Source organism: Aptenodytes patagonicus, chromosome 12 (genome assembly GCF_965638725.1).
Source record: "Aptenodytes patagonicus chromosome 12, bAptPat1.pri.cur, whole genome shotgun sequence".
In the NCBI taxonomy this organism is placed as follows: domain Eukaryota; kingdom Metazoa; phylum Chordata; class Aves; order Sphenisciformes; family Spheniscidae; genus Aptenodytes; species Aptenodytes patagonicus.
In genome coordinates, this window is record NC_134960.1 from 234,878 (window position 1) to 262,819 (window position 27,942).

General features: G+C 46.4%; 1 protein-coding gene and 1 long non-coding RNA gene across 2 annotated transcripts; both read left to right on the forward strand.

Moving 5' to 3' along the window:
• The first annotated feature begins 543 nt into the window (after positions 1-543).
• LOC143165866 (uncharacterized) lies at positions 544-6,228 on the forward strand. The gene is made up of 3 exons (XR_012996330.1): positions 544-622; positions 2,110-2,187; positions 5,647-6,228. It is a non-coding gene; the product is annotated as an uncharacterized LOC143165866 (long non-coding RNA).
• Positions 6,229-15,604: 9,376 nt separating this feature from the next.
• LOC143166130 (GDNF family receptor alpha-4-like) lies at positions 15,605-27,447 on the forward strand. The gene is made up of 8 exons (XM_076350232.1): positions 15,605-15,697; positions 19,199-19,474; positions 20,195-20,287; positions 20,716-21,061; positions 21,140-21,249; positions 22,348-22,482; positions 23,478-23,608; positions 23,910-27,447. Exons 1-8 carry the CDS (start codon positions 15,655-15,657, stop codon positions 24,042-24,044), a joined length of 1,269 nt encoding a protein of 422 aa, XP_076206347.1. The 5' UTR covers positions 15,605-15,654; the 3' UTR covers positions 24,045-27,447.
• The last annotated feature ends 495 nt before the right edge of the window (positions 27,448-27,942 follow it).

The following is a 27,942-nucleotide window of genomic DNA, read 5'->3' on the forward strand; positions in this document are numbered from 1 at the left end:
GATCCTCTTGGGATGCCTGTCCTCATACCAACACTTACAATGTTCACATCAGACGAAAAGGGCTCCAACAGCAAGGCCTGTCCCAAGGAAGAGGAAACCTATTCGGCTGAAGAGGCTTTGCAAATTAAGTGATTCATTACCAGAGGTGCAGGAGGAATTGCAGGTATCCCATGGAAAGAACCACAGTTGTTCCCCTCGGCGATCAGGAACCCTCTGGCTCTTACAACAGCTCTAGCACCCATCGGGTGGAGGCGAGGCGAGGCGAGGGCCGGGCCGGGCCGGGCCGGGCCCTCCTCTCCCCTTCACGCCTGACGCCTCACTTGCGAGCAGTCACACTTTGCACGCCGCAGGCCACGCCCTCCACTCTAAGGCGGTGATTGGCTCGCTGAGTACGCCGAGCCTTCCGGTAAGCGCCCCGCCCCGCCCACGAGAGTAACGGCCGCCGAGGGGCTCACTGTCTTTTGAGTCACGTGGTCGCGACCCACGCGGAACGCGTCTCTCCGACCGTGCCCCTCGGCCGCCCCGAGCGCCCTCTGGCGGCGGCGGCCGCGGTTGGTCGGCGCCGGACGACGCGTTAGCGTCTCTGCCCCCGTTTACGTTGGAGCGCGGCGGGGCGGCAGAGGTGGAGATGGGATCGGGATGGGGTTGGGGTACTGATAGCGGTAGGTGTAGGGATAGGGGAGGCGGCGGCGGGGCATGGCATGGCATGGCCGGGGCGCCCGCGGCTCTCGCCTCGGTCTGCGCGCCCGCTGCTGAGCCTGCCGCGGGAGACTGGCCGCTCGCTGCCCGGCAGCCGGCAGCCCCCAGCCGCTCTGCGCGCCCCTCGCCGACCTGGCGCGCGGCTTCCGCCGCCTCAGCACCGTGCCCGGACGAGAGCTGGGGGCCGGGGGCGGGCGAGCGGGCCGGCCCCGGGCCGCGGCGGGGCCGCGCTGTCGCCGCCGTGCCTCGGCGGGCCTCCCCCACGCACGCCTGCAGCGGCCGGGCCTCAGCGCCACCGCGTCGTCCGCCGCCGGTGTCGCCGCGGCCCCTGGCGGCGGTAAGCGCGGAGCCCGGCGGCGCGTCCCCGCGCACGGGCCGCTGTCCCCCGGCCGCCGGCTGACGTGTCCCCTCTCTACCGGCAGACTCTCCGGGAGGCCGGGACGGCTCGTAAGTCGGGGTTGCGGGGAGAGGCGCCGCGGGAGCGACGGGCCCCGGGCTGCTGCCCTGGCTCCTGCCTTAGGGCTTCCCCGCCGCAGAGGCAGCTCGGCTGTAGCCCTTTCGCACAACCTCCAGTCCAGTGTGCTGATGAGATCGGTTGGTTTCGAGAGCGTGAAATTTAATGTGGGAAATGACAACACTGCCCTCTTCCGTATAATTACGTCTGAGCCTGGTGAGGCAGCTGGGTTTCCTCTCCCCCGCTTTTTGTGGCAGGGGGACGTTTTTTCACTACGCAGATTATGACTTGCAAAGGCGTGTGCACCTCAGGACGGTTCACTCTCTGAGCTCTGCTTCCTCTATGCTTTTGTAAACATTTGTTGCAAGTACATGGCCTTTTGGGCGGACTCTGTAACATATGGTAGTGGGCAATCCTTCCAAACTTACTCTTCCGAGTAGACAGCTGGTTTGAGTTGGGTTTTAGTCATTGACATGTACATCTTTCTGGCCCCGCACTAGCTAGAAATAATTCCCGCTGTATGTCTCTCAGGTGAAACACTGCTGTTGCTTTTTAAGAGACCCAAGACACCTCTTAGACAACTGGCTTACATTTTGTAAAAGAAAGCACTGCTTTTATAGTAGCTTCAGGGGAAAGACCAAGATTTGAATGGAACACAGAAATTGCATTTACCCTAGTTCGGACTAGCACTGCACATAAATAGGTGAAATGAAATTTCCTACTGCATGCAGGCACCTGTTGATACCTGACTGGCAGTTTTCCTCCTTGCAGAGTGTCACAGAAGCAGCATGTGAGATCTTTCCTGGTAAGCAGTTCCTCATTACTGGAAGATGGGCTACTGTATTACCTGCGAGGATACAACCAAAAGGAGGGCAGTGTGCGCGCAGAGTCTGAACATAGTAGACTGTTGGCTGCTGTTGTCAGGATTCACAGTGAATGTTTCTTGTCTATTTTAGACACAGGTGCTGTGCTCAACACCAAGTTTCCAAGACACTGTGCAACAAGACAGCAGGGAGATTGATAGCCTCCAAATGGTGAGTTTTCTTTCATGTAGGAAAAGAGAACAGTGGGCATTTAGCAGTAGCTTGAAATTCTGCTCAGTAAAGGAACCAGAACCTGGAATGTGGCAAATCTTTGGGGTTTGCAATTCCCTATTTGGGAACGTGCTTCCCTTATGCAGGGATCTGTGCCTTCTTACTGCCATTGTGAAGGGGTGTTGCTGGCTTTCAGTGCCACTGAAGTGCTACAGCCCTTCCTTTCTCATTTTTTCCAGGAGGGTAGTTGGTTTAGGCACTTGGGTTGGCATGTACCTGAGGCCCTGCTGTTTTGGAAGAAAGGCACAGACCTTCTGACCCACCTCACTTCTCCGTTTGTGAGTTCACACTTCAGTCTTTTGGTAGCTAGTGACTTAATGGCAGGTGCTGGGGCAGTAGTATCACAGTAGCCCAAGCCTGGGTGAGGTAAGTCTGGCCTCTCTTTGAGTAGAGAACAGGGTACTGTCTGCTATTTGACTGAAGAAGTTTCTAGTAGGGAACTGGAAACTGTTGAGATGTCTATCTACATGCATGTACATCTACGTAGTGTGGTTTGGTGATGGAACAGGTAGTGAATTCTGCTCTGGATCAACCATAGGAAATGCTCAACAGGATAAACGTACTCAGCCATGCTAAGAAAGCTTCAGTGTTTGTAATTGTTTTTGCTCAGCAACAGCAGAGCAAGTGTGAAAGTTGAGTAGTGCTATAGGAACGTACATAACGACTTTATTTCCCTGGAAGGACACAAAGAGCTTGGAGTCTGACATGAAAGATCTGGGCAGCTTGATTGCTGTCACAGGATCTCGTGCACAGAGAATATCAGGCAGCCTGAGTGGTTTTGCAGAGCTGTTCCCTGATAAACAAGAAGGGATGGAGGTGAGCAGGGTCAGAGTAGCTTACCGTTTGTGATGTGACTTGATCAGTGGGGAAGTATGCATTGCCCAGTTATTGTGGGGCTGATTTTCCAGATTACCATAAGCCCATATGCACTAGAGAGCATTTCTGCTGTTCTGCTCTGCTTTTTCCTGGACAGCTTTGGTCGCTGTTATTTACAGGAAGTAGCGGGACAATGTATAGCAGATGGAAGATGTAGCTCTTTTCTGTCTGGAGAAATGCAATTGACCAAGACATGTAGAACACCCTTCATGGATACATGACTTTACATGTATATTCTGCTCTCTTACTTGAATATAATCCCCACATCAGCCACGGACACAAACACCCACAGGTTACCCTTGATCAGGGCAGTTGCCCGTGAGCTCTGCTGATGGATAGGATAGGATAGGATAGGATAAGATAGTTCAGTTGGAAGGGACCTACAACGATCATCTAGTCTAACTGCCTGACCACTTCAGGGCTGACCAAAAGTTAAAGCATGGTATTAAGGGCACTGTCCAAATGCCTCTTAAACACTGACAGGCATGGGGCATCAACCACCTCTCTAGGAAGCCTGTTCCAGTGTTTGACCACCCTCTCAGTAAAGAAATGCTTCCTGATGTCAAGTCTGAACATCCCCTGATGCAGCTTTGAACCATTCCCACGCGTCCTGTCACTGGATCCCAGGGAGAAGAGAACAGCACCTCCCTCTCCACGTCCCCTCCTCAGGAAGCTGTGGAGAGCAATGAGGTCGCCCCTCAGCCTCCTTTTCTCCAAACTAGACAAACCCAGAGTCCTCAGCCGCTCCTCAGAGGACATGCCTTCCAGCCCTGTCACCAGCTTTGTTGCTCTCCTCTGGACGCATTCGAGGACCTTCACATCCTTCTCAAATGGTGGGGCCCAGCACTGCACACAGTACTCCAGGTGAGGCCGCACCAGTGCTGAATACAGCAGGATAATCCCCTCTCTTGACCGGCTGGTTTTGCTGTGTTTGATGCACCCCAGGATGCGGTTTGCCCTCTGGGCTGCCAGGGCAGCACCAAAGATTTGAGGCAATAACTTTTATTTGTAAAGCCAGTTGTTTGGATTCACATCTTTGGGCATCCACCCATTATCATGGCAGGGGCAGCTATTTTACCTCAAATCTGACAGGACTCTGTAGGAGGGGCATGCATAATCCCACTGCAGGGTTGACAGTGCTGGTGTCCCAGTGTGGTGCCCTTTTGTGACTTGTTCTGCTCTGGGCCAGGTCTTTTTCCTGAAGAAGCCTCACCTCCCTTCCATGCCACAGAAGGGCCTGATCCTTGTGTTCCACCGTGAATTCTCCTCTGAGAGGGTTCCCAAGATGTGAATCCTAACCTTGACTATTTCTGGGAGTGGGAAGAAAGAGAGTACCTTTTGCAAGGACAATGGTTCATGCCACAGTGTTATTCCTTCCCTAACTGACTGCTCTTTTCTTGGCATTAAAAGGTGCCGCTGTCTTAAGGAAGAAGATCGTGCCATGAATGAGTACCCTGCACTACATTATCCTGAGCTGTATGTCCTGAAGGGAGGCTATAAAGAATTTTTTCTTGAGCACAAGGTTACAGGAAGACCTCTGGGCAAGATGCAGGGTTTAGAGAAAATACCATCAGAATACTCTGGCACAGTATAGCTGTCTAGCCAGTTCCTATCTGTTACGGAAGAGTATAAAAGGTGGCAAACGTGGACTTGTATTTCCCCAGAGAATTCTCCATCATTTAGCAACTTGTGGCATCTGTGTATGTAATAGCCCTTGGTAGCATCTTCTTCTATAAATGTTTCCATCTTAATTTTTTTCAAATCTATGTAAATTTGTGACATTCATACTGCCCCATAATAGACTTGGGAAGCTTCATCATATCTCGTGTTCTGAACCTGACACCTGTTTTCTTTTGGTGCCTACAGTATTGTATTGAGCGACTGTGTAGTTTTCCATTTAATGCTCTCCGAGGCACTCAGGGTTTCACAGACCTGTGTCAGATCCTCCTCAAGTCATTTCTTCTTGACTGAAGAATCTCAGTGTATTCAACTCTTCCTTGCTAGGAAGCCATTTCATACTTTGATCAGCCTTGCCACCGTTCTCTGTCTCTCTTCCATCTCTGTTATATTCCTTGAGATAGGGGACCTATAAGGACTTTATATAGTTGTATAATGTTCTTCTCTGTTCTGTTGCTTATTCTTCGTATTTGATTAGGTTTTAGTTTTGGTTTTGGCCATTACTGAGCTCATGAGAACTAATATCATAACAGGCAGTTCTGCAGAACTCCCAAGACCTTCCTCCCAAATAGTCTGTGAAAGCTGATAATTTTTTATGTAAAGCTAGGATTGTTTTCTCCCCATAGGAGCTGACGTAGCTAAAGATACTCATGGATTGCCTGACTCCTAATTTGTTTCAGCCAGTGGACTGTGCTTCTGTCTCACCTGTAGGTGCTGGCATGGATAAACAATGATTGTGCCACACTGAGAACATACTGGCTCCTGGGATAAACTATCTACTTTTGTCTGCCCAGCATCTCCCAATACTAACCACTCAACATTATGCATTTTCCCTCCATTTACCAGGAACTCTCTGAACCTCAGAGCTATTTTCCAATGCACCATCAGGACTTCAAAGTAGAGCTGCTGAAATTCCGCACCAAGAGCAAGTCATGGACTATGGAGCAAAGGAAGCAGGACCAGATCACTTGCCTCGTGAAACTATGAGCACCAAAGCAATATCTGGCATAGAAGCTGAGTAAGAGAGTTGTGTCTTCCAGAGCAAAGTTCAGCTCCCTGAAGACAGCTAGACTGTGATGGTGAAAGAAAAAGGGAACCTCCCTTGTTCTGCTGAGACTGCTAGGACAAATTAGGAGGTCTGTTTAAAAAGTCTTGACACTGCCTCTGCAAGACACTGGCTGAGCATAAAGCCACAAATAAAAGAGTACCATAGCTGCCTAGGGAAAGAACAGGCTTTGTTCGCTAAAGACTAAGCCAGCTTTTAGGCTGTCTTGCCTAAAGACTGCAAGGCAGAGTATGTCATTGGTTGAGCTCTCGCCCCTCCTGCTTCAGACAGGAGTCTCCATGTTTTTCTTTAGTACTAAACATTGCTGTGGATTTTGTTGGTAGTTGTCACTTCTGACTGGTAAAATAAAGAGTTGGAGCAGACCAAGGTGTTTGAGCACTGGACCTTCTTCCCTGTGGCAATTCAGTGTTAAGAAAGCGAAACATGCAGGTGCTAAGATACCTAAAATGATGATTTATCAGCCCATCACCAGCCAGGATCAGGTACACCCAGCAAATAAGTCTCCAGCAAGTAAGTCTTCATGCTTCCACAAAGATCAACAGTGAGAACTGGAGAAGGGTAACTTCTCTATCGCATGTCTGTTAAGTCCTTATTGACACATCAGCCATGGTCTTCCCAAGCTGCAGCTATTAAACTACAACTACAATTTTTTCTTGAGTACTGGCTCAGTGTAATTGAATTGCCGGTATCTCCGTTTAGACTCTAGGTGGGGATGACGAGTCTGAAAATCTGATAGGTTTACATATATTTATATAGTACCAGCCAACAGATGAGGTTAGCAGACAGCTATCTATAAGGGAAGGCTACTCAAATTCTCCCTTTTGGATGTTATTATGGCCTCCTATGGAGCAGTTGAGGGTGGCTGTTTTCAGAGACAGACCAGGACTAGGATGAACTCTATCCTGCTGCTTTCTGCCACTCCAATGGTTTGGCATGGGTTCTGAGGTTGTATGTAATAAGAAAGAAAATTATCAAGGTAAAGAAATACTGATGCTAACTGAGAGTTAATCATCATACACAATGAGCTTGTATGTTCTGCTTTACAGCTAAGTTACCTGTCAATGCAGAGCTCCTGACAATTAGAAAAGGCATGAAATGGGGGTGATGATAGTAGAGTTAAAAAAGAAAATACCGCTTTTCTGTTAGAATTCTATTAGGTGCCAGAGTAAAATGAGTTGCAATCTACCAGCCACGTATGTTTTAACTTTCTCCTGACCTATGAGGTAATACTTTTGAAGGCTATGATTCTCAGAAGATGTGTCCATATTCATTTATCAGCTCTTACCTAACAAAACCCGAGAGCAAGAAAAACTGAGGATCATGCTTGCTAGGAAAAGTGTCACCTTTTCTGCACGTCCTCTGGAGATGGTACACGTAAACACAGCACTGTCCCTAGCAGTGTTTTCTAGACACGGTTCTGTGCATGCTTGTCTATAAGGGCTGAGGTGACCGACAGTGCACCCCTGCCGTGCAGCCAGCGGGCCTCCCTCCAGGGCTCCTGGGCATGGCGTGAGGACGGGACCCACCAGGTGGCACTCCTGAAGCACCACCAGGGACCGCGGCCACAACCTGGTGCAGCCCACTGCTTTTCCAGCACATCTGACTCCTAGGGAAAGGGGATTAGGACAGGTCTCTCCCGAGAGATGGCACAAACAGAAACTGCAGAGCCCTGCAGAGTATCTAATGTTCCTGAGCCTTCTTAGACCTGCATGAGGGGATTTTTTTTTTCATCCCAGGGCATTAGGTGGGCTACAGACTCCAGTACGGTAGCCCCTGTGTATGTGTGTTCATCAAGAAGAGATGGTGCTGTATTCCTTTGTATTACTCCCAACCATCCTGCCTCCCCAACCATGTGATATACCACTGAGCAGGGCCCTGGGGATCTAGCTAGAACATCCTCCATTTTATTACAAATTATCTAGATTGCTGGGGTAAAAGGGGTGCATAAGCATACCTGCGATGGTGCCTCAGCTGTTGGCACAGCTTCCCTTCAGCATGGGTTAGTTAAAATAAAAAAACCCCAACACAACAGTGTCTATATACTGCTACTAAAAAAAAAAAAATTGGACAGCTTTACCCATTTGGCTTGGATGCAAAATCTCAGAGGCAAGCCTTACCTTCTCACCTATTAGCCAAACAGTCTTAGTGTTCTGGAGCACATTGCGTACGGCACATTGAATCTCCCTTTACATTTATGCTGACTGACCTTCACCTCTACATAAAAATCTCAGTTAAAACCTCTCTGAGAACAGTGAGGTATTCTCCCGGACTGCCAACAGTATCTTGCTGATAGCTCTTAAGGCAAGTACTTTGTTGGATGCTTAAAAAGAACAGGAGGGATAGGAGGGAAGAGCGGGTTTTTCTGAGGACAGACAAAGAAATTGGAAATCCTAGAAACCTTGTTGCCAGGGGCAGAACTAGTAGAGAAAGCCTCATCCATCTGGACACAGCAGCTCCCTGTTGTGGTCCAAAGTCCTGCCATGTGGGAGTGGCTCGTACCTGGGTCTTTCCTGGTAGTCTCTAAAGCACCTAATGCTGCTGATAAGATGTAAAGTAAACAGCCCCTGCGCTGCTGCCCTGCCATGTGCCCATCTCTTTTACAAGCAAAGAGGAGAAAATGTACAGGAGTGATTAAAATGAAAACCTACTGCAAGCAGCCAGAGCCTGCTGCCTCCGGTTCTGTCTTCCACAGCACTGAAAGGTAGTGAAGGTGGAAGCAGGGTGGGACCACTGATCTTTGCTGCCTAATGTGCCTTAGAGTCCTCTGTCTCATGGCTTGAATGAGTGGAAACCCAGTCCATTCCACTGTGGAAAGCAGCTGTAGGGCTGCTACTGAATCAAGGGGAAATAATCTATGTTCTGTAACTTGATTGCTCCCATACCTGCTTAAGTACCTTGCCAACCTACAGGAACAGTAAAAATCTCGTTTTCAGTGCCATTATTTTTCTGTCATCATGTTCAATATAGTACATGCCCCTGAACAGCTGCCACCCCTGAAGGCCTGGGTCTGTCTTGCCACTGCCAGATCCACTGTCCTGCATGCTAATTTAGCTTCACTTGAGACAAGGAGAGAGCAAGTAGCTGCTCTGACAATATGCATCATGGATATACCAGGATCAGAACAAGGGGCTCACACTGCATCCCTTAAATGTCTTTGAATCAAAATCTAGTGTAATGCATTATTAAAGCTACTTACTTTTTCTATGTTCTCGTCTCTGAAAAAAATTACACTTAAGGTAGTAGAGCAGTGCTGTTCTAAGGAGCTCCTCCTTTCTTCTCTTGAAGAAATATTTTGGCTTTCCTTTTACAAATAATTTTTCTTCTGAGCTGCTCATGACTTGGATTGCTTCTGAATCTGTCATCCAAGCATGTGCACACTAACCATTGCCTTCACTAGTTGGTGGGAAGGGACTTAGAGTCTCTAATCCAAAATCCATGTGCTAGGCAGTGCTACCACCAACACAAGAGCAAGTTGGCTGTGGCTTTTTCTACAAGTTTGGATACAGACTCCAACATGTCTCTGGATAACCTGTTCTAGCACTGCACCAACTTCTTAGTGAAAAAGTTTTTCATAGTATCCAGCCTGAACAACGCAAGCTACAAATTGTGGCCATCATCACTTCTTATATCACCTGCCATTGCCAATATGAGTTTGGGTTTGTTGCCTTTGCAACTCACGCTCAAGCAGCTGTAGGCTGATAATAGATTGCCTCTGAAACTCCTCTTTGCCAAACAAACAAGCCCAGCTCTATTAACCTCTTTGTAGGTCGCATGCTACCATCTTGGTAGCCCTCCACTGGACTCTCTCTAGTTCCTCCACATCCCTCTTGAACTTCAGGGGTAGGGAACTGCACACAGCAGTCCAGATGTAGCCACACCAGTGCTAAGTAGACAGGAGTAACTTCCTTCAGTCTCTGGCCATGTTCTTCCTAATACAGTGTGGTGCGTGGGTTGTCTTCTTCAGGATCAGAGCTTACTGGTATCCATGGCAACGTCCAGGTCCTTTCAGTGGGGCTGCTCCTCAGCCAGTCAGTCCCCTCCCCGAACAGATGCATGGGGTAACTGTGCCCTGTTATAGAACTCCACTCTGCTTCCTAAACTTCACAAGGTGCCTGCTGACCCAGCCCTCTCATTTCTCAGAGTCCCTCTGGATTGAAGCTCTGCTGTTCAGCATGTCAATTGCTCACCCTAAATTATCATCATCATAAATTTGCTAGTTCCTTTTTCCTGTAGGATGACTTACAGACAGTTATTCTCACCAAAGATATAGTCTATCCATTAAGCTATATAACTTTGTACCTATTCAGACAAACACCTAAGTATCTCTGATCTTCCTGCTGTGAACCACACTGAGGCTAAAATACAAGAGCAGCTTTGAATGCTTTATTCATAGGAACAAAGGAATAAAACTGTATCTGAGCCAGAAGTGGCCAAATACCACAGGTACTGAAGCAGAAAACTATGGGTAGCTGCTTTGGATGTCAAACCCCTGAACCTTCTTTGGCAATGAGCAGCCAGAGCTGTTTAGGGCACTAGCACTCATGCTAGGAAATGAAGAGGGTTTTATTTGGTTTTCTATGAATATAGACATTAAATTCTGCTGGGCTGTTTGCATTAGGTTAATATTTCTGTAGCATACAGGTGTTAATATGAGCTGTGAGTGTCTGCTGTCTGTCTCTAGCCCTGTAAAGAGCAGAGTGTGGCGCTGTAAATATTAGCCCAGGCAGAGAAGTGTTTGCACAGCCCTCCTCTGTGCTGCCTCCTGCAGTAGTACTCCGATAGTACTCCTTACAAATGACCCAGGCTCAGCTGTCAGAGCCTCAGCATCTTCTGCATTGCGCAGTAATATGCTCTGGTTTTGACTCAAGAAGGGTTGTGGTGATCAAATCCTGAAGCACCAGTGTGCTATGATCTTCGTAAGATTAGCACTACACGAAATAAGGTACAACTAAGTAACTCAGCACATACTGCAAACAAAATACTTGCTTGGTCAAACCCACTCTTCACTGGCTGTGGTAGTTGCAGATGTAGAGAAGAAATGCCTAGCACATCACTGGAACTGCTACTTGCTTTAATATAGCGATATGCAGTCATTTAAGAGGGAAACTAATGATTTGTGCTCTTGGTTTGTTCAAAAGGGATCCCCACTAATGGAAAGGACTGTCCATTACTGTTGATTTGAACAGAAGAGGAAACTGAAACTATCCTCCTGCAGATACTGTAGGGACCTTCCTGCCACCAAAGAGAGGAACAACTAATGAGGAAAGAGCACCAGCATGGTGAATGGAATCCTTGTTCCACAGAGGATCCTGCGTGCACCTCACACGCAGTCTATGATAAGACATAACATAGATGTGGTCTGCCATGTGTCTAAACCTGCTGAATGAGTTCTTAATGTGTTAGAGGAAAAACTTTTCATGCACTGTATCAAGTCCTTCATAGCCTGAAAGCAATATGAAGAAGATGAACTGCAATGGCTCCAATGAATTTCAAGAACATGAGGTTTGGTGCTAATGTTTTCCATTAGAGGCAGTTGGATTGTAATCTGCACTGCAAGGACCAGAGGATCCAGACTCATTAATGATAAAACAAAAATGAAAAGCAAAGAAAGGCAGTATTGGGGGGGGGGGGGGGGGGGGGGGGGGGGGGCATCAGTGAGGGGAGGAAATGTACAAAGCTATACTGGTCATGCTGCCTGTAGTGTACCGGGACAGAGAGAGAGTTCCTATGACTGCTGTAAAAGCAGTTGCTCTCTTTGGCTGATGATTCTCAGTATAACAGTCAAAACCACACAACCTCCATGAGGACAAAATAAGGATGAAACAGGCAATGCAAACCTGATGCCTGATCACCTTGCATACACCCATCATCTTCAGTCTCAATGCACATCAGGCAGAGCAGCATTTACCTCAGAGAATAAAAGCAGAGGAAGATGATTCACTCCGCTGTCAGAGCACAAGTCGTATCTTCATGGGATTCAGTAGAAAGGAACTGCAGCTCTGTAATAACATTGGCTCTGGTTCTGTAAGGTAACTGATTGCCTACTTGACCATGACGGACGTCTTTACTGAATGTTTCCCTCAGCTCTTTTGAAGTGACAGCCCATCACTCATACATGTGCAGGGATGACACCTTCCAACCAGTTGCTGAGGAGCAAACTCTCTTTAGACGCTAGGAAAAGAGCGTGACCACATGGATGTGACTGCATAGCTCTGGACTCAAAGAATTTGCATGCAGATTGGCTTCCTTGATGAGTTTGAGCAACTCTGTGCCTCAAGGTCCCATGTGTAAATGGTAACAGTTCTCACGAGCTTGTGTTTAAGTGAGTGTGTTCAAGTATTTAAGTGATGATATACTGCCCAGGCACTGCTTAGCCTTATGAATAGCATGGTGCTTACTGCTGTAGGTGTTGACAAGATGCTATGGACAAATCTGCCAGGACAAGAAGGAAAGGAATTAGAGAAACTGATTCCTGAGATATTATACATTACACTGGTCGATGACCCCCATAGGTCAGGGTTGGCCTATACAATTTCAAATGGAAAGAGTGATGAAAGCTGTCCAATTTTTGCATGTGTTTAATCCCCATGCAACCTTGATGCACAAGGTTAACACTTCAATTTTGGGTAAAACAAAATACTGGCAAAGATCTGACAAGAATTTACTTACTATGAGCCTTAGTTACATAGCTATTTCATCACAGGACCTGCTGACATCACTAACCCAAAATCAGCCAGGACCTATGCGAACCTGCAAAGAGCAACAAAGATAGCATAAACCATGGAACTGGTGCTAAAAGCTGAAGAAATCAGATCAGAGTTGATCACTGTTTCTGCAGCTGTTTGAGAAGGTCAAAGGCCTGGACCTTGCACGGAATTAGAGAAACTGATTCCTGAGATATTATACATTACACTGGTCGATGACCCCCATAGGTCAGGGTTGGCCTATACAATTTCAAATGGAAAGAGTGATGAAAGCTCTGGCCGTGAGAGACTGGTAATTATCCAACTCTCTGAGACCTGTAATGAGGTTACAGTGCTGCTCGGCATGTGTGCAGGGGGGGGGGAATAACCAAATAATCTTGTGTGTCATGCGTCCCAGGCAAAGATACACATAAGCATGCAAAAATTGAGAAAGGGACCATTCCACTGCAGTCATAGGCTGCGCTGACTAATGAAGTGTAGTGAATTGGCCAACCCTTCACCAGACATTAAGTTAGGGTTCCTCTACTTGTCCACTTGCCAAGGCAACCTGAAAACACTACTACAGCATTCATTTAACATGGAAGGAAGAATTTTCCCTTTCCTTTTTTATCTGCTGCAGAGCATAATTCAAAGCTGAGTTAATGAATCATTTCAGTGGGCTCTGGGTGAAGATTTATAATCACAGAATCAGAAAACCAGTCTAGAAAGGAACTTGAAAGATCCTCTAAACTATTCTCTTGTACCAAGCTGGACTGACCTGTCTAGAGCTGTTCTTAAAGATCCCCGGTATATATGATCTCTTCTTTTTCTTCCCTCCCCACAAAAGTTGTTATCCTGTTGTAGAAGAAATTGTATTGGTCCTTGACAAATCCATCTGGGAGACAAATAGCAAGCCTGTTATTTTTCACACGCTAACAGATTATGTGTTCCAGAATTTTCCTAGAGCTTGAAGTTAAGATTGTTTATATTCTTTCCTTTCTCAAGGCACACACACTGTTTTCTCCAGGCTTTTCTCCTGTGAGATGTTTGCTATCAATTCACTGAGTTTACTGAAATCTGTCTTTGCTTAAGAGAAGCGTAAAAACAGCAAAATATAAACAACAGACTAAGGATCAGAGACTGACAACCACTACCATCCAAATTGCCCTTTACATTCATATTCTCAAAAAGCTATACCTGTTAGCTATAACCAGGTCTAGCAGAGCTTCCCCTCCTGTGGTTGTCATCATCTTCTGTACCAAGAAAGTCAGTAACACGTTCCACAAACTTCCTGTACCACCGGTACTCCTGTAATGAGGGATGCCTGGGCAGCTATAATCTCCCACTGCTGTGAACTGGATGATTCTCTTTGGCAAGGCATCCTGGAACATAAATGGTAGTGCCCAGTTTTCTTCCCTTTTAACGATCACTCAAATTGCTTAGAAAAGATCCTCCTACAGTCTCAAAGCAAGTATACGAATCCATGACAAAGAGGGCAACATCTCTGCTGCTTCTCCTGCCTGTTATTCCTCACAAGTTGCACAATACTGTATTAATATTCCAGCCATAGTAATCATCCAAACAGGTCTCTACTGTGCCACAGCTGTAATTTGGATCATGATTAAAAACTTTCAGATCCACTTGTTTATTCTTATAATTTCTCACAAAAACATAATTTCACAGGACCAACCCACTTCTTGTTTTTTCACATCATCATTGTAAGTAAACCTCTTTGGTCCTAGATTTTCTTCAGTCTAACTGCTCTGTTTCCTCCTCCTGAATGGTAACTGCAAACAATTCACGTCAAAGTTAAAAAGGCTCCGTCCCATCCACCATTTTCCTTAAGCTCCTCCAACTACTAGACTTTGATTAGGCTTTGAGCCATGGTGAGAATGATTTTTCTCTCCTCCTTCAGCATGAAGTAAGAGCCTCCAGTGTTTGTGGACAACTTGTTCACATCCAGAAGAATTCTCTCACAGCAGCTCCCTGTGGTAAGCAGAAGGACTGATCTTTTTCAAAACCCAAGAAAAGGAGGGCACCACTGACTTGTATTGTGAATATTTAATGTGTTTGCACAATTACTACCCTTTCTTTGGGCTTTTCGGGAAGATGGGGTAGGTCTCTCTACTTGTGCAAACAATCAACCTACAAAAGGTTTGCCTCATTTTCATATACTAATGTTTGACATCCACATGTTGGACTGTTACTTTTTCGCATTGGTTAATTTGACCTTAGGATGCAAACTAAAAAGAAGGATCTGTTCAAAAAGAAGTGCAGCTGCCTAAATGCCGACTAGACTCTCAGAAATGCCAGCCTTAGCGTGGATACAGACAAATAGCTCAATCAAGGCAGAGCCAGCAACAGGTAAGATACTGAGGTAAGACCCTTCACAACAAAGCCAAAAGGAAGGAGCCCGAAGCTCACTCGTCCCTCCTGCAGACCAGAGAGGCACCACGGGAATTTATTCAAAAGCCGGCCAGCATCTGTCCCCCCGGAGGAACACCCCCTCTGTTTAAGACTTACTTTCTGTCATCAAAAAGGATCTGTGGGTGCTCCTCACTGAGCAATTGCAGCTTTGCCCTCAGTCCTAGGAGGCACCATGAATCAACCAACAAACAAGAGCCTTCCACGACCGCTTTCAAAAGCGCCCCGTTTGAAACGTCCTTGCAAATCTTGCCTGAGAAGCGCGTCCCCACACCGCCTGCACCGCGGGGCCCAGCGGGTCCCCTGGACGCTCTGGGGACAGCCGCAGCGTGCTGCCCCGCGGCTCCGCCCGCCCCGCAGCCCTACCCCCATCCCGCCACCGGCCCGAGGGCCGCACGCCCTCGCCGCGGCTCTGAGCGTAGCCGCGACCCCCGCGGGCGGCGGCGCGGAGCGGTGGGCGCGCGGCGCCCCCGCCCCGAGCCGGGTCCCGGGGGCGGGCCGGGCCGCGGGGCGGCGCTCGCCGTCCGCGCCTCGACGGGGCGGGCCGGTGGGGGCCAGGCCGGGCAGACCGTGCCGAGCCGGGGCGGGGCGGCGGCCGCTCACACGCCGGCGGGCTGCGCGCAGCATGTGAGGTGCGGCCCCCGTGCTCGGAGCGACCGATCGTCGGCGCCGGGCTCCAGCATGGGGCTCGCCCTGCTCCTGGGGCTGCTCCTCTCCCGAGCCGGTAACAGCGCCCGGAGCGCGGGGCGTCGGACGGGGCGGGCGTCGGGCTCGGGGCGGGCTGTGGAGCGCGGCGGGGCAGGGCGGCGCGTCCCCCGTCCCTTTCCCGGCGGGCGGCGAGCGGGATCCGCGCGGCCGCTCCGAGGGCCCACTCGCCTCCCGTGCCCGCCGCGGGGCGGCTGCGGGCGGCGGAGGCGGCGCCAGGGTCGCGGGCCGGCGACCCTCGCTGCTCACGTTCGGACGGACGGCGCTCCCCCGGCGCTGGGGGCGCCCACGGCGCCTCCCGAGCCCGGGGCTCCCGGCCGCTGCCCGTCTCTCCCTTCCCCGGCCACCGGCTCCGGCTGCCGCCCCGGGCGCTCGCGGCGGGGAAGAACCCGCTTTTCAAACCGGGAAAGGCGTGCCGCTTCTTTGACCCGAAACGTGAACTGCAGCTGTGGCCGTGACCAAGCCGGAGGGACGCTCTGGGGAGGGGGGACGACTGTCCTCGAGGCAAGGCTTGCGGAGGTGACGGAGGACGCCGCGCTCCCCCCACTCGCAGCAGAGAGGGGCAGGTACCGGGAGCTCATCCCGCGACGCGGCAGGAAAGGCACAAAGCGAGCATCTGCCCTAGCTGGACCTGCCGTAACAGATCCTCGCTGTACCTCTCTCACACTGACTTTGCCGAGAGCTTTTCTTGATACCTGCCCTCCCTGCATGCCCCCTCTGAAATGCTTCAGGCTGATGGTTTTCTGAGATGAGGCTCAGTTTGCAAAGACCAATCCAAGGAGCTCCTGCAGATACGCAGCTGTTTGTTCTACTCTGCCTTCTACTACTGCCAACTCACAAAAGCCGAGGACAGAAATTATTCCTCTTTCCAATTCATCTCTTGTGCAGTCTTCATGGCTGATGTGACTAGAAATACAGAAATTACAAAACTGCTCATCCCTAGACCCTGGCTATGGGATGTCAGTGCTTTACACTCAGAAAAAGCTGCAGCTGCTAAATATCACAGTGACTGCTATAAAAATGGGCTCAGTATCGCTTGCAGCCACATGATTACAATAGATTCCCCACAATTTTCCATGTCCAAATACTAACGCTTCTTTGATAACTGTGCTTAATAAAGGAAAGGTTTCCCTTCTGCAATCATCCTCTCTTTCAATAGCATGGTGCACCAGGGGCATCAAAATAATACATATATTATGTATTCACGTGGAGTGAAAAGGGAGAATAAAGGGATATTGTATTACATATCCCTTTTTTCTAAGGTATAAATAATCATAGTCTGTGAATTGATTATTACCTTTTAACTTTTTTTTTTTTAAACTACAGAAGGGACTCCCATACACATGCCTCTAACATGAACTGCAACCTAGACTATAGGTCTAGGAAAGAATTAAGTTTCTCATTCTTTCACATTACTATCTGGAATACTAAGACAAGGTTTTAAAAAATGAAACATGTCAAGTATTAGGGCTTAAGACAATGCATAGCTATTAAATGATGTCTGTAGAGGAGGACTGTTTTAAATGAGGTTTACAGCAGCCTCACCTGAAGCGTCTGGTACAGGGCTGTGGTAGAAACACAGTCCATCCACTTACTCCCAGCTGTGCTCTACCCTGGCCATTACTATATCACTTTAAAGTCTTAAAAACATCGCTTCACCCTCAGGTGCTTGCTGAGCAGAATTCTTAAGGCTAGGAAAGTGCATCCTGTCCTTTTATGAACTTCCTACAACAGCTGCTGCAAGCCACTGTTGGAGATGGGATGCTGGGGGAGATGGTACTTTGGCCTTGTGGGGTAGATCAGTTCGCTCAGTTTAGGGTTCCAAAAGCTACTGGAGAGAATGGACCAATTTGCTATTGGGAATTTGCACTGATTGCAACCTTACAGGATGTAATCACACTCAGAATGTGCATTAAGGTTGTGCCTAGGTGTAATGCCTAACCAAAACCCACTGTGCTGGGTACAAAGCATTTCTGATGAGACATTTGTTTTTCAGGGAGCTTACGCAGTCATACAGTCTCTATGTAACAGCCAGATGAACAACAAAGTACAATAAGTTGCTAGAAAAGCAAAGAAATTTGTACAAGTGAGACAGACACCTAGATAGTATTACTGGGCTGTAGGAAAAGTAGAAAGTTTGAGAAGCAGACTAGCATAGAATTATGCAGCATTCTGTTTACAGCAAATCAACTGATGAAGCCAGCAAAAGTGAAGGAAGTGAGAAAACAAATTAGATGGTGAAGACGGTATACCAGATAATATGAGCTGTACCAAGATTTTTTTCTAATCTGTAGTGAAGGCAGACTGAAATAGTACTACTGCACCTGCTGAACAGAAGAATGATAGGTAAGATCATGTACCCAAAGAACATTAAATGTAGATGTAAGGCTCAGCACAGTCGACTATTTCCTAAAACCAGCCAAGCAATATTGTCCTGACAGGAAGAAACATACTAGCCTATATATAAATTATTAGCAAACAGTCTTGTCCAGGTCTTCATTGTACTTGTACTGTAAACACAGATTCATATACTACAGAAGTGAAGAAAGATTACAGACTGAATTCACCTACCCGTGACAACATAATGCTAGGTATCACCCCAGTATTACCCTTAGGAGACAACAGTCTATATAAAAAAATTAGAAAGCTGAAAAAGTCTAGTTTTAAAGATTATATTGTTAAATTGAGATATTTAATACTTCCACATAAGGTGGTGCACACGCACGCGTGTGTGTATATATATAATCAATGAATGCGTTATGCAAATATACACACACACACAGAGAGATATAGTCAGAGTTCACTATCAACCAACAGATGAAAGCCGGAAGGCCAAGCTTGCATCCCAGCATTTTTGGCAGGGATTTCAGGGACTGGGTTCTACATACTTTGATTGCATTATCAGCACTTCTATATGAAGCTACTTGGATCTTATGTTAAGGATTTATTCTATTATGCAAAAAATACACATTCTTAAGTTTCCAAGCTCAGTAAAGTAGTTGTTTTTACACCCTACAAATGGCTTTCTCAGTACATCTCTTAATGACCAGTATATACTTGAGCAATGGCAGCAGCACTGACTCACAGCACACAGTATGGTGTTACTATGTGCTTATTGCACTCCGGTTTTCATTACCCATATAGAAGAGCTTCTTCAAAGCAGGCCTCAGCAACCCCAAGGTTTCCACAGGGATTTACTACTCCATAAAATACAGAGCCATCCCTGATCCTGGCCAAGTTGAAAGAGTTAAGGGTGATAAAAAAAGGTTTTATTAAACAAAATTATTTTTGAGTTTTTTCTCTAACCTTTTGTTCCCTCTTTCATACATTAATACTCATCCTTTTGTTTCTAAATGGAGACAGCTCTTGTTCCTTACTACTCCATATGAAAGACCCCAACCAGTTCTGCCTCTTGAGAGGAGTCCTTACTGAATATAGGATGCCTACAGAACAATGACAAGGTGCTTGTATGGCATTCATCATGATTGTGATCCTAACAATCTTTTCCCTACTTGACCAGGAGACCTACTGGCTCTGCCAAGGAGTGATTGCATAGCAGCAGAACAGCTGTGCCTCTCGGACTCTACCTGCAATGCCACCTACAGGATCCTGGAAAACTGTGCCCTGGCAAAGACTCGCTTCCTTCCACTGGATCATGATAGCAGGGTCAGATGTCTGAATGCAGAGCTAGACCTCGGAAACAGCTCTTTGCTGCACTGCAAGTGTCACCGGCGCATGAAGAGACAGGAGCACTGCTTACGTGTTTTCTGGACCGTTCACTCCAGCGTGACAGATGGTGAGATGAAATAATATGAATTTACAGAGTACTAGTAAGGCTCACCCCTGACCCCCATCTGAAAACAACTGTGAAAGGCCACTTCCCAACACTGCAGGTATCACTTTGGAACCACATCTCCTAGCGAAGAGAATTCATTACTGCTCTGTTTGATAAGCAGAGAAAACTGATCTGATCTGGGACTGGCCCTTCAGATACACCAGGGACCCTAAGAGACAAAGGTAGCTACTCTGAGGCAGTTAGATTTAGTGCTGGGAGACTGCTGTGAAAATCACCTCAAAATGGTGACGTCTGTCCATCACTGAAAATGGATGTGTGATTATGACACACACTGTAATGGCATCCTTGAGCATGCGGCTTCTTTCCAGCTTTAGTGAGATGCTTCTACTTGGCCTCCCACTAAAGACCTCCTGTGTTGCACATCTCCTCTCTAGTACTGAGGCTGAAAAAAAGCAAATGATAACATAGACCAAATTCCAGCCAGAGGAAATCTGATGACAAGATGTAATGCTGTTTTTACACAGTAATACCTTTGCATCTCCAGCAGAACCATTCTTGGCATTTGGTTTTAAGCAAGACAGAGCATCTCTGAACTCCAGCCTGAGGAAACAGCCAGGCACAAATAAGGAAAAAAAAAAAAAAATCAATTAAAAAAAAAAAAAAAGAAGCTGGTCACAGAGCATTTCTCCCACTGCATAAAATATCTTGTATCTTGCCTAGGTTATTTCAATTTGGAGACTTCTCCCTATGAGAATCCAGCAAATGAAGAACACTGGAAGACAGATTACAATAAACTGGCAGCTCTGTTATCAGGTAAGGATTGTAATGGTTGTATGATATAATGCTGCCCTTTCTTATCTTTTCAGGGGCTGAAAATTATCAAGGAGAACAATTTGGGGTAGCAGCCCCTTTAATCAGAGGAACGCCTGCTCTGGATACTTGCCTAAATTTGTCCCCCCTACCAAGTGTAAATATAGTCACAGATCCAGGCCCATGAAACAGGGAATAACCCACAATGATGCATTCTCTGAAACAAACACTCTAACATGAACCAATAAAAAAATACAATTTTCTAACTAGTATAACTGCAATGTCATACTACAGGCACATAGCAGGACTAATTTGCTTTGTTCTTTTTGACGTTCCCAATCTGACCATCAAGTAAGGACTACCCGTATTTCCACACAGAATCTCTTCTGGACAGTTGCTTCATTGTTTCTGGGTCTCTTTTGGTTTTATAGGCTCACAGTTAGCAGGAGATGCAACAAATCCATGCCTGAAAGCAACTCATGTCTGTAATCTGAGCAAGAAGTGTGTTCGTCTGCGCACAGACTATGCCTCTATCTGCACCAAGGGAGCAGGAAGTGAGGACATGTGTGACCGTCGCAAATGCCACAGAGGGCTAAGGAATTTCTTTGAGAAAGTCCCTGAGGATTTCACCAAAAGGATCCTATTCTGTCCATGTCAAGATGAACTTTGTGGAGAACGCCGCCGGAAAACTATTGTTCCCGATTGTTCCTTCCAGTATAACACCAAACCAAATTGCCTCTGGCTTCTGGACTCCTGCTTAGAAGACCATATCTGCAAGTAGGTCTGGCAGCAACAGACATTAGCCAAGAGAAGAGAACAGCATAGACACTGATAGTCTCATTTTCCTCCCTACAGATCCCGACTGGCTGACTTCCAACAAAATTGTCAACCTGCAGACATGTCTCCAGATGGTTGCTCCCAGCACAACCATGCTGCGTGCCTGCAGGCTTACATGGGAATGATTGGTAAGTGATATCCACAGGAACATACAGGCTGGATGCTTTCAGGCCACAAACTTGCAGGCACACTCTGATGCTGTGAAGGACCATCTTGCTCTCCTGCAAGTGATAGTGCTCAGTGTACCAATGAATATGCCTTAGCCTAATTGATGCTAGTGCTCCCTCTCACTTCCGAGGTAAATGCAGCTCAGAGAGAGCTCTTCCATGGCATTTATTGCTCTACTTTGTGCCATCCTCTGCTGTCACATCAGCAGCACTTCCCTGAGATTTTTGAACACCTGTTTGCATCATCAGCTGGTGCAAAGTGCTCTAAATGCCTGACCAACAGGGCTCTCTGGGCCTGTATGAGCTAAGTCATTCCTGTTGCAGGATTTACATCCCATCACAGCAGTGATTAAACATGACATTCCCTCACTGCCTGACTTTTAGACTCCTGATGGCTTGTTAGTGTTGTATACACTATCTTCTCAGAGCCAGCCAGAACATGGCACTACCAGTTGTTAGAATGAAGGTTATTTTTGATTTTAGGCATTCACTGCCAACCTGCTAATACTTTTTCAGAGTGGCTCAAAAGAGGAGCTGTAAAGAGCAGCAATATCTCAGAAGCTGTAAATCTAGACTATACTTTCTGGTTTTCCAGATGTCTTTGCTGTTTTTGTGCTAAATGAACTCTGGCTGAATGGCACACTACAGGTGTGCAGCATTCGTTTGGCAAAAGGCATTTGGTCACACAGTGTTGCCAGCTACATAAGAAGTAAGAGTGCCTTTTGCTGCCATATGCCAGTACTGCAGCTGAGTCCCTGCAGATTCTTCACATCCTTAATCTAATGCTTGCACCAGCTTCAGTTATCAGTATACTTCACCATCAGATTGCCTGAGTCAGGGGTAGCAATCTCCACACTTTCTGACAGCCCAGCAGACTTCACGTATTCACCAGGCCTGGATCACCTTGCAAGGGCTCCTAACCTCTCCTGCGTAACATGCATATCACAATGGAAGGCTTCTGCCTCCAGGGCAGCGTATCCTTTAGTGTAACAGGACTCATGATGCTTCTTTTGTTTGGTGAAGTAAATCCTGATTCCAGTTTCTGGGGATTTGGGACAGGCACGCCCATGACACCCAACTATGTCAGTAACTCCACTGTGGAGGTGTCTCTGTGGTGTACGTGTGAGAGCAGCGGCAACCAGAAGGAGAAGTGTGACCAGATACTCGGCATGTTTGAGAGCAACAAATGCCTTGGTAAGCATCAATCATATCACAGAATCAGAGAAACAGCTCAGCACAGGGAAATTCAAATCCTGTTGATTTCAAGATCCTACGTTGCATTGCTCTTGCATATAGTTCTGTCGTCTTCTGCAGTTGTCTCCATGATCTCCTATCCAACCTATGGGACCAGCCTGGATCTGCTCTCAGAAGTGTTTCTGTATCTTTTGGCAACACTTCTGTTCATCTCAAACACCATGAAGCTATTTCCAAACAGCATTCAAATGAAGGGGTTGGGAAAAAAAAAACAATCATCTCACCAGGGGAGGTCAGACATGCTGTATCCATAGGCTGCTGAGTAACCACATCAGTGCACCAGGATTATGGGGTTTGAGTTTCCCTCCCTGCCTCCTTCCCTATGCTTGCCTTTGGCCCTCACTTCCTTGGTCGAGATAAGCAGCTCCTGACACAGCCCCTGTTATTAGATTCAGCAGCATAGCAGTTACAAAAATCCTGTTACATGCAACTATGTAATCCTAAGTCTGTAGTTCTTTTATCTCCCTAGCATTTTGGCAACAGACCTTAGTAAGATTTAAATATTTTATGTTTGTAAAAGCTTCCAAAGGATATAAAAGAAACCAACATCATTAGATAAATGATTAATATTTAAACCTACCTCCTGCTGTATAGAAAAGCCTTACACCCAGCACTATAGATACACCTACAACCTAAACATCTCATCTAAGATACTGCATATCTGCCCCTTACAAAATAGACAGCTGGGAAAGTCCCAGAGGGACCCAAAGGTCCTCAAATACAGTGCAAATTGGCTTTGCAGTCTGCTCAACCTCACAAGTAAACCCGCAAACTAACAGAGCATTCACTGAACAGAGAATACGTATTTTCTAAATCAAAGCCACACAGCCTGTGAGTGCATTTCCTAAAATAGCTTCCTTAGCCTTCTGTTCACTAGACTCCAAGGTGTGCACAAGAAAAGCACAATAAGACTCTTGCTTTACTTCTGTTTGCAGAAAATACCATTTGGTCTCAAATGCACCCGAAGCAGACAGCTCTAGAAAGACAGGAAGACTTATTTTATTCATCTTCCCTAAGCTTCCAAGGAGACAGTGCCAGCACATCTCTTGCTTCAGAAATGTCCCAGGTATGCATTGCTTTGTTGCCTTCACAAAGCAGTGAGTCAAGTCGTCTAGAGACAGTAGTTGAAAAACCTTGGATCTGGAAGTGTGTGATTTTGGACATGAAAGCAAGGGATGCCACATGCATGCAGAACCCTGGACCACTTTACCTTGAACTATTCCTTCCACAGACAAGCAGAAATAGGAGGCCTGGCCACAGGAGTTTCCTATAGTCTCACATTAGTGCTCAGAACTGGAGGCTCTGCAGCCAGACATTTGAGCATGAATGTGTCTAACTGGGATTCATTCCTCCTTTTCATTTCCTAGGTGGCTGAAGGGAAGACACAGCAAGACATCTCCGAACACAGTAGTATGCCTATGGCCTCTGCTGTATATTCTGGAGCTGCTATTTCTTGGCCGTCTCTGGCTCTGTTCCTGCCCCTGTTGCTGAGCCCACGTTAACTTGGCATAAATGGCATCTTTCCTTCCCATATTATTAATCTTATTCCATATCCAGGCACCTCCCAATACTGATTTAGCTTTGGGAAACAGAAGGCTTCCAGAAAAGAGGAATGGAACAGCCTTAACCCAGAACGGCAGTCACTGAAAACCTCCCCCCAACTTGCACCCCACTTTCCCCAATCAGTTTGCCCTGAGCTCTGCAGATACAGTGCCCACCATTGCTTCTGCCATGTTAGCATTTTGAGTAACAGTCAGGCTAATATTCCACCACAATATTTTAAAACAAAGGTCTGAGTTCTGTCAGAACTTGTGCAGGGTTTGGTTTCTGACTGCAGGGAGGGACCTGACACAGTGTGTCCTACCACCCCACCTTCTGGAGCTCTTCCTCAGGCATACAATCATAGAACCATTTGGGTTGGAAAGCACTTTTAAAGATCATCTAGTCCAACCCGTCTGCTATGGGCAGGGACATCTTTCACTAGATCAGGTTGCTCAAAGCTCCATCCCACCTGGCCTTGAGCACTTCCAGGGAGGGGGCATCCACAACTTCTCTGGGCAACCTGTTCCAGTATCTCACCACACTCATGATAAAAAATTTCTTCCCTATGTCCAATCTAAACCCACCCTCTTTCAGTTTAAATCTGTTGCCCCTTGTGATAGGGGGCAGGCCTTGGTAAAAAGTCTCCCAGCACCCCAGAGCTGGACACAGGACTCCAAGTAGGGTAGAGTAGAAGCGGGGAAATCACCTCTCTCGACCTGCTGGCCACGCTTCTTTTTATGTGGCCCAGGATACGATACGGCCCTCTGTGCTGCAAGTGCACATTACTGGCTCATGTCCAATTTTTCATCCACCTGTATCCCTAAGTCCTTTTCTGCAGGGCTGCGCTCGATCCATTCATCCCCCAGCCTGTATTGATATCAGGGATTGTCCCAACCCAGGTGTAGGACCTTGCACTTGGCCTTGTTGAACTTCATGAGGTTCACGTGGGTCCACTCCTCAAGCCTATCAAGGCACAGAGTACAGCATACCATCTTAAAGACTAGAAGTCCACGCTCCAGGGTGGGTTGCAAGTAAAGCTCAATAAACATACATATAAAGCCCTTGGTAAACACCAGTTCTGGATTATTTTCAGTTCCCTTTTCAAATCCATTCTTTTAAGTATATGAAAAATACCATCTTTTAAGTATATGAAAAATACCACCCTAGATCAAGGACACTATACTACAGTTTATATTCTTGCTCCTTTCTGTTTTGCCCCTTGCAACATATATATATCATCCATTATCACAGCTAGCAACAGACTTGGGTTTCGTGGGTTAAGATGGATATCTGTGCTTAACCCCAGTAAATTTAGTCTTACCTAGCAAAGGATGACCTTGCCTGGCCTCAGGACGAACCTTCTTAATAATACTTAGAGAATGCATATAGCTCATTGAAGTTGTATTGACAATAAAACCCCTGGGACATTCAGTTGCAAAAATCTCTGGGAGCTGCAACTACCTTGTACCTCTCCACATATTCAAGTTGTCATTGTCCCCTTCCACGCTGCCTGCCCAATCTCCTCCTGCTCTGCCAAGGTCTATTTCATGACCTGTTTATTCTGAGTGTAAATGTGTGCACTGTGTAACTGCTGTTATTTTGTACTGCATTTGGCTGTTAAAATGTGGTGTTAAGTGAGTATTGATTTCTGAGCATAGGTTAATAGTCCACAATCAATTATGTGCAAGAGTTGCCTCATCAGCCAGCCTAAGCTTTCAGGATAGCTAGAAACTCAGCTTAAAGCAGCTCCTCCGTGCACACATATAGTGCCCCTTGCTCATCCTATGAGATGCAACAGATCTGAACAATATTATACACAGCCAAACAATATTACAATCCTGAATAGATGCAGAACAGGTGGGTATTTCTTTTTACCCTGTGCTTTATCTGTTGCCAGGGAAGCACCAGCTAGGTAATATGCTGTGGTTCCCAGTCACTGTCAGACACCTTCTTATTACAGAATCTTACATTGTCACGTGTATCAGAGTAATTGTCCTTCTGCAGTGGTAATAGTTCCATTTCAAATTCCAGCCTTCTCTTTACTTCCTGGGCAGGTAGGGCAAGGAAGTCACTGCATGGAGCAGAACCATCTCCTCTGTCACACAGAGAAGCAACATCTTATTTCCATGCAGTAGGAACAAATATCATGTCTTTTTAGTAAAGAAGAGTACAAATGCTGGTATTTCCAATTACCTACTGAAATATGGCTATTTGGATCAAGAGACAGCACTGTTTCCACATGTTTGCTACCATTCTTTAATGAAAACAGAGTCCATGTTACCATATTCTAATATCTACATTAGACCATCCTCCACATGGCGGGACTAGAAACGTGTCAAGACTCTTGACTGTAGTGTAATACAGTCTGTCATCTCCAGAATTTAGTGGAGAGTGACAGAGAAGAAGAAAGTGGTGTTCTTTCCAATATTCCACAAATCAGTGAGATATTTGCGAGAATCATGGAGTAGATTTCCCTGAGCCGTCTGTACCGCACACACAGTGTACTACATTCATCTTCCAGTCATCTGCACTGTGATCTTTCCTCTTTCCCCACTTTAGTGCTCTAAGACAGGTTGATATGGAAAAAGGTATTAGCATTTTGTTGTTCATATTCAGGGCACTGTGGACCATTAGCCCCTTACCCCTACTAAGAAGGTTATTGATTGCAATTGCAGCCTCCTGTCATGTTCTGGATTACATAGGAAAATGCTTGACACTCAGACAAATCCTGCTGTAGACTGAAATTAAAGCAAAACATGTCAGTTTGGGTTTTTCTCCAAGTGTCCTATATCCCTTTTGCATGTACATATGCACCCTTATATACACGGCTGCCTCTTAGGCTTGTTCATCAATAACTGCAAACAAAATTCACCTCTAAAAACACCTGCATTCACAGGTACTCACACTGCTATGAGTACAAACCCATTTTCACTTAGACTTTTGTAACACCTGAGCTCCAAATATCACAGTTATTCAGCTACACAGCATACAAGCATACAAGTATAACTACTACTAGAACTGTCATGCCAATATTGGTATCAGTTCAGTTAGCATCACCGATGTTCAAAGACTGGCACAGTTACCTAAACCCCTTCAGAACAGTTCTTACTAACCATACTACAGGGCAATTTACAAAAACCCCTCAGCTTCTATTCCCCAGAAACTGGAATACAACATCCCGTAAGTACCTTTGGTCTAAATACAAAAATAATCTAATAAAAATTCTCTATCCCGACAGTCTTAACATCAAGCTCTCAGCAAGCATATACAAGGAGGAAACTTTCCAACTGTTGTAATGTAGATTATTTTTTAAAGTGTAAAATAATGCCAAATCTCACTAATAAAATTTATCTTGCAACTCTAGACGTCTCCTGCCTTCCTTCACATTTAATAGAAGCTACGCTCCTTGTCTCCCACTGCTAGAGGCATTATGGGAAAGAAATTTAAAGAACAGAGTTAGACACAATCTCTTACAAAGCAATCTTAACAACTTTTACAGACATCACTCACTGTCAGGTACTTCAGACATGGCTTCTAGAACTCTGACATAGCTTTAGATCCCTTCACATGGTCTAACATAGTATTTACAAAGGGCATTCATATAGTCTTTCTCCAGCAGTGAGCTTAGTTACTGTGTTAGATAAGTTGTTTCATGTGCGACAAGTGGGAACACATTTCTTGCCCGAGGTCATAAGCAAGATGATGCCAGAGATAAGCCTTGAATTTGGAAGTCCAAAATTATTGTGTCCTTGCCTCATTAAAATCATTCCCACTGCCTCCAACAAACGCATATGTTTCAGTAAGAATCAAGTGACTGCAGTTTTCCTTTTAAAGGGGGGCACAATATGTATCACAGAT